A 6,761-nucleotide genomic window follows, 5' to 3' on the forward strand; every position below is an offset into this window, starting at 1 on the left:
TGCAGGGCAGTGGGTGCACAGAAAGGCCCAGGGTTGGTGGTGCCCACCTCATGGAGCCAGGCACACTCGGTAGGTGTTGAGAAGTGTAATGACCAGACCACAAGACTGGAGAGTGGGGAAGGCTCGGCAGAGCTGAGATGCTGCAGAGAGCAGGTCCAGGAGGAGGGTGGACAGGGAGGTGGGTGGATGGGGAGGAGGAGGGTGGACAGGGAGGTGGGGGGAGGAGGGTGGATGGGGAGGAGAGTGGAGGGGGAGGCAGGTAGAGGGGGAGGTGGGTGGACAGGGAGGAGGCGGCCAGACGGGGAGGAGGCGGGCAGACAGGGAGGCGGGGGGGGGAGAAGGTGGACAAGGAGGCGGGGAGGAGACAGGGCTGTGCCGTCACCCAGCCCCTGCATGGCCCGGAGCCCTGAGCCTCATGACCTCGGCCAGAGGGAGGCTGCCCCTCCCCTAGGAACCTCTCCTGAGCAGCAGATTCCACCCACGGCTTGGCTCTGGGCCCTGGCTCTGGGATCGCTGCAGCCATCCCCCCAGCACCTCTCCATGAACAGGTGTCCCTTTCCTGTTCACCCGAGGCTGCCGACCCTGATGGCACCCACCAGAGACCAGCAGGGCTATTGGGGGTCTGCTCAGCCCCCACAATGCCAGCCTCTCCTCCCACCACGCTCAGCACACCTCGCCCAACACACCCGCCAGCCCTGCCACCAGTCCAGGGCCCACCTTGTCAGCGATGTCCTCGTCCATGCCCTCCACGGGACCCGGGGGAGAGTCCTGCAGGGCCTCCATGGTCAGGGCCCCCGACTGCTGCAGGTGCCTGTGGAGGAGAAACGACAGGCCCGTCCAGAGGTCCTTCAGCGGGGCAAGGAGAGCAGAAAAGGGGAGCGACCACGGAGCCGGGCCTGTGCACATGAGCAAGCCCGGGACCGTGCAGAGGCAGAGCCCAGGGGCAGCAGGCAGGTCTCTACCGGAGGGCCTTCCGGCAGGACGCCACAACCAAGGGCCGGGCAAGCGGAGGCCTCACGGGCCCGGGCTCCTCCTCTGCCAGCTCCTGGGCCGGGTACTTTGTACTTGGGCAATAAAACAGGACGTCACCCCTCTCGGCAATATGAAATATTCTCATGTCCCCCAAGCCGGTGAAACATGCTCAGGGTCGACTGCAGGCAGACCGGGCCTTCGGCGCCCTCTCCGTGCCTGACTTGCAGGCCCACCACTGGGGGCAGCCACGGGGCCCAGGCGCGGGGCTCCAGCGGCCGAGCAGGCCCGCGGCCCTGATGCACATGAGAGACTCAGCGCGGTGTCACCCCGAGGAGGCCGGGCACCCCCACTGTGCCCGGGCACGGGCTCCCACAGGCGGTCACGCAGCTAAGGCCACAGCACGGAGAGCCCGTTCAGGAAAACGCTGTTAGAAAGTGCGCTCTATCAAACATATGAAGGAAGCTCTATCTGCTTTTCAGTACTGACCAAGCTTCTACGTTCTTTTCATCTTTTTCAAGAAACATTCTCAGGGGAACAAAAAAGAAGGGCATCTTCATGCCCAGGGGCCTCAAGCCCGACGGTGCCCTGGGGGGCATATTGGCGCCATGCTGTGGATTTCACTGACCCTGCAGGGCCGGGAGGACGGCATCAGCTCCCACTGAACCGCTCCATGTCCGCGTCCACAGCGGGACCCGAACATGAGCTCCTGGCCCAGGGCCCATCCCGAGGAGGGGCCGCGCCTGGGCCAACACCCGACCCTGACCTCAGACCAGGGGCTGACTCCGGCTTGGGGGTGTGTGGCTGAGTGCGGAGCCATCTCAGTAAGGCCAAGGGTCCTCGTGTGGGGGTGTGGGAGGATGGGTGTGAGCCCATCCTCACTGAGGAGGCCCAGCAGAAGGGACCCGGTGCCCGATCCACCCAAAGGAGGTAGGTCAGGTCGAGTCCTAGACACGACCAGACCCCAGAGCCGCCTGCACGAGGGGACCACAGCCAGGTAGAGAGAAGCGACAGCAGGCATGCTGAGCTTCCTCAGGAGGCCGGGGGCAGTTATGGAGGCAGCAGACTAAAATTGCATGCATATGTGTGTGTGCGCGCACATGGCAAACTACACACACCCACAGGCCGGGCTTTCTCACACAAGGGCACTCGTGAGGGAGGGTCAGTCCTCAGAGCAGCACCACAGGCCAGCCTCGGGCGTGGCCCAGGGCCCAGGCGCCCGGGCCTGATGTGGGGCTGGGAGGACGGGACTCGGGCGGCATGTCCCGCCCGCTGCACGTGTTTGGGTCAAAGGCAGGGTGAGCGCTGCAAGGTGGCCCCCACCCATCCCCCCCACCCCCCCGAGCCCTCAGCCCTCAGAGTCACAGGGAAAGGAAAACAAGCAATTCATAGCCTCAGGGACAGACGGTGGGAAAGCACGTGGCACCAAAGACCAGACATTCAGGGACCACACGCTGGAGGAGAGGCCCTCCAGCGCCCAAGGGGCCACAGAGAGGAGCGCAGTGGAGGGCCAGCCCCCAGCAAGCACATGACTGGGGACCAGGGCATCCCAACGGGCTGCACCCAACCTGTGACCTGCCCGAAGGCAGCCGCAAGCCAGTTGACAGAGGTGCACGGGCCCTAGCACACGCTGGCCCGGGGCCCCACTGGCTGTGAGCCGGAAGCCTCCAGTAGGAGGCAACGCTCAGAGAGGGGCAGGTGGGAGCGCAGGGCAGAGGCCGCCAGCAGGCACTCTGGGGGCGGGGGGCAGGGGACATCGCAGATCAATGCCCCAGAGAGGCCGGCAGTCAGCAGGAGCCTCCAGACTTGGGCCTGGCCTTCCACTCCGCCAGCCTAATTCACCTGGAAAGGGGTGCAAAGACTCCCCAAAGATGCCTGAGCATCAGGGAAGGGGAGCGCTCCTAGGAGCTCCCAGAAGGGAGACATGGTCACCAAGAGACCCAGAGAGCGCTGTGCCGGACCTCTGCAGCAGCGCTGGGGCTAGCGCCTCAAGAGCAGTGCCTTCCGAGCCGCAGAGGGAAGCCACTTCTGATGTGAAGTCTGCACCAAGCCAGACCACAGGGGCGAGGCACCTGGCGAGGGTGAACTGCCTATTTTCTGGGCAACCCCTTCTCAAGAAGCTACAGGAAGACATGCTGGACAGAAAACAGAGATTAAAAAGGGAAGAAAGGCCCGAGGGTGAGACAAGCTGACATCCAAGAGAGACACGCAGCCCGCATGGCACGGGCGCGCAATGCCGGGGCTCTGGGGCCGTCCAGGCAGGAGATGACACAAACAAAAAACGTCATGGCAATCACTGTCTCTGGGAGAAGCAACATGTTTTTGGGAAAGGACATCCAGTGACCACATTGCAAGCCTCCCCATGGAGAAGGCTGGCCCCGGACACGCCTAGCAGAGGGGGGAGTGTCCACACGCCCCCAGACCTCAGTGCAGCTCCAAGACCGAAGAGCGAAGGGACAGTCCCGATGCGCGTTGTTCACACACTCATCCACCTCGCCGGGGGGGGACGGCAGGGCAGGAGGGGTACAGCCCTTGAAGGAGGCGGACCCAGACCCGGGCTGCGGCTTTGGGGGCCCCCTGACCCTGCCCAGCCCTCAGGTGGGCTTTCCCTCGACCCAACTGGAGGGAGGCGAGAGCTCCCACCAGAGACCCCCGGCCACACACCCGGGTCCCCGTCCACCGCTGGAGTGAGTCTTTATAGCCCACCCTTCAAGTCATTTTCAACCCCAAACCATGAGAAGTGACTTTCAAAAGTTTTCTTGAAAAAGCGCCGTGAGCAGGGATACGTTTCAGGAGGGGTCCTACCTTGCCACCTTCTTGCTGGACAGCCGCTTCGCTGGACTGCAGGATGAAAACAAACAGGAAAGTGGGGTCAGGGGACAGACAGGGAGGACGAGAGGAAGCAGGAAGTGCTGGCGGGGCGGACGGGGTGGGGGCGCGCCACAGGCATGCACACCCGCGCCCCCGGCCGCACCATGCAGGAAAGGCTGGCTCCCGGCTCAGCAGAAACTCAGGGACACAGGGACAACCTCAGGGCCTGGCGAGGCCACCATGCATCACGTGCTCCTAGCCGGCACAGAAGTCTAAGATAGAGTCACCGCCGGACCGTTAGGGCGGGACCCAGAGGGGGCCACGCGGGGTCTGAGCCATCAGCCGGTGGCACATCCCCGGTGCTGCGGGGCCGCGCTGTGCTCCTGAGGCCCGGCTGCCAGAGGCCTGCATGCACAGGAGGTTCTGCCATGGGTTTCGCTCCAGCGCAGGCACTGCGTACCCTCAGCCCCGGCCGCCTGGAAACCCAGAAAGCGTTCCTGCACCATCCAGGGCAGGCACGCCAGCTCCAGGGCGCCCGCCTCATGGGACCGTCTGCAGTGGCAGAAGGGCCAGCTGACCGCACCTCTAGCCTCTGGTGTCCTAGGTTCCACTTCCCAGTTTACCTGCTAAACCATTGCTGGGGCCTGAGGAGGCACCAGCCACCTCTCAGAGAACAGCGGGGTCTGGGAAGGGACGTGCCCCCAGCCCAAGCCTGTGACACTGCAGCAGCACAGGGACCCAAGACGGGGCCTGCTTCCCGGGGCCTATCTGCATGAGCCGCGCTGTGGTGGAACTCAGGCCCTGATGGCCAGCCCCTGGCAGGTCCATGGTGGAGCTGCTCTGGTGAGAGACCCCCACTTGCCAGCAACAGCATTCCTCCAGGGGGAGATGTCCAGTGAGTCTGGAAGGTGTGGCCCCGGGCTGGGTGGCCCTCCTCCCTACCCTCCTCTCCTCCGCCAACCCCTGGCCCCATGAGAACTGGTCACTCTTTATCACACTTCCCATTCAGCTTACTGTGTGGTCCCCTCTCCTGACTGACGAAGTGTCAGCTCAGGACAGACCGCTGTCCAGCTGACTCCTCCCCCCGGGCCCACAGCACCTACACCTCTGGGGAAAGCCGACTCCCCACTGTCACGCAATGAACTATTTCACAGAGGCGCCAGGAACGTGGCAAGTACGTGTGTTCTGAGGGTTGGGAGGTAGAAATCACGCCTGTTGTCAAACCCGTTGGACACTGGACTGAGTCACCTTTCACAACTACCAGCTCCGCTCACCCTGAGACAGTTCTGTGGACGCCGAGGGCAAGCCTCTCCTGGAGCAGGTATGAGGGGAACTTCCCACCTGACATCTGTGTCCCGATCGTAACGAAGGCTTTGATGGCATGTTAACCCTCTCATCAGCGCCTTTCTTAGGGGACAGGTGGCTGAAATGGACGTGAGACCCCTTAGATTTGCTGGCTGGATGCAGTCACACCCCAGTCTAGTCTTGGCCCCACAAAGCCTCACAGAAGTGACCGTGGCTGCCCTGCAGCAGGCCCTCAACGTGGAAAAGACCACCTCCGTGTCAAGAGACTTCAAGAGCGGGAGAACTAAGATGCGCGTATGTCCTCAAGTTCACTCTCAAACACAGAGACGGCAGGGCCCAGCTCGGGAAGTAAAATGACCTCCCCAGCCGAGCGGGCGGCCCGCCCAAGGCGTGTGTGGAGCACTGGGCTGAACATGAGGGGTAGAGGGGGCCGGCGGGTCTCTGAGCCCCCATGTCCCCTGAAGCCCCTCAATGGGCACCTACAATTCCTCCTCAGTGCTGCCGGGGCCCAGGCTCCCTGTGAAGCTGCCCACCAGCCCTGTCCCTCACTTGACTGGGCGCTGGCTGGACCCGGCTGAGTGGGGCGGGAGGATGCACACGGTGGGCTGTTGTCAAGGGTCCACCAGGCCGGCTGAGGGGCCAATGGCAGGCCCGGGAGACGTGGACACGTGGTACCACCGCCGGTCAAGGCCCCCTCCTCCAGGAAGTCCCCTGGAAGTCCGAAGCACAACAGCACCAGGTGGTCCCGCACCTCCTCTGCGGGGCGGGGCTGTGGGGTGTGTGGCATGAGGGCTCGTCGCTCCGTGCAACAAGCTAGAGCGCCAACCTGCCTAACGGACACGTTGACGCACGCCAACTGCCCAAGCTGTTTCCTGCAACTGGAGGCTGTGAGGAGCCAGGGGCCGCCCCCGGGACTCCAACTTGGGGGTGGGCGGCGTTAGGCGGAGAGGGGAGCAGATGAGGAGGGGGACGGGCGAGGAGTAGCACATGCACATGGGCGGCAGAGCCCCTGGGGCACCTGGCAGAGTGCCGACCCCGAGAGCCACTCCCGTCTGCACCCAGACCTAGGTCCCTTCAGGTTTCCCGATGCTGCTGCTGCGCCTCCACTGAAAACGTCTTTTGGTGAAATGCGAAGAGCATGTCCTCCTAAGAGCAGGCTCTCCTCCATGCGCTGGCGGTCCGCAGGCAGGGCAGGGCGGGGGACTGGGTGGTGGCATGCACGTGGGGCAGCAGGCCGGACGAGCACATGCAGGGCCGGGTGGAGGTGAGGCTGCGGCCCGCAGGCCCGCTGGCCCACTTGAGGGAGCCCCCGGCACTCAGGCGGCACCTGGCCAGGGCGGCGGGCGCTGCGGGCCGGTGGGCTCTCCCGCGCCCGGGACAGACAGCAGGCCAGGCACCGCGGGTTACCTATTCTTCTCGAGGTCGTTCAGGCGAGCAGAGAGGTCCTCCAGGCGGTTGATCTGCCTGTGGCACTGGCTGCAGTAAAACTCAAAGGCCTCGTCAGTGAGGATGCTGTGCAGCTTGGTGCTGAGTGGGTCGGCGCTGGAGGGGCGAGAGGTGCGTCTTCAGGAGGGGCCGGACCAGGGCTGGGCAGGGTGCCGGCAGGAGACCTCTGCTCACGGTGCAGAGGCCCTCGCCCCACCTCTGGGACTGCGCCGCCCGCCGTGCGGCGGGTG

General features: G+C 64.5%; 1 protein-coding gene across 1 annotated transcript in view; it reads right to left on the bottom strand.

Moving 5' to 3' along the window:
- RAB11FIP3 (RAB11 family interacting protein 3 (class II)) overlaps nucleotides 1-6,761 on the bottom strand; it is a 60,917-nt gene that overhangs the window by 7,532 nt on the left and 46,624 nt on the right. Inside the window, exons 6-7 of the mRNA XM_010840983.1 lie at nucleotides 3,775-3,810; nucleotides 718-811 (exon numbers count right to left, since the gene is read on the bottom strand). Coding sequence (XP_010839285.1) covers nucleotides 718-811; nucleotides 3,775-3,810 — 130 coding nt within the window. The remainder of the gene's footprint in view (nucleotides 1-717; nucleotides 812-3,774; nucleotides 3,811-6,761) is intronic.

This window comes from Bison bison, unplaced genomic scaffold, assembly GCF_000754665.1.
Source record: "Bison bison bison isolate TAMUID 2011002044 unplaced genomic scaffold, Bison_UMD1.0 scf7180017846849, whole genome shotgun sequence".
In the NCBI taxonomy this organism is placed as follows: Eukaryota; Metazoa; Chordata; class Mammalia; order Artiodactyla; family Bovidae; genus Bison; species Bison bison.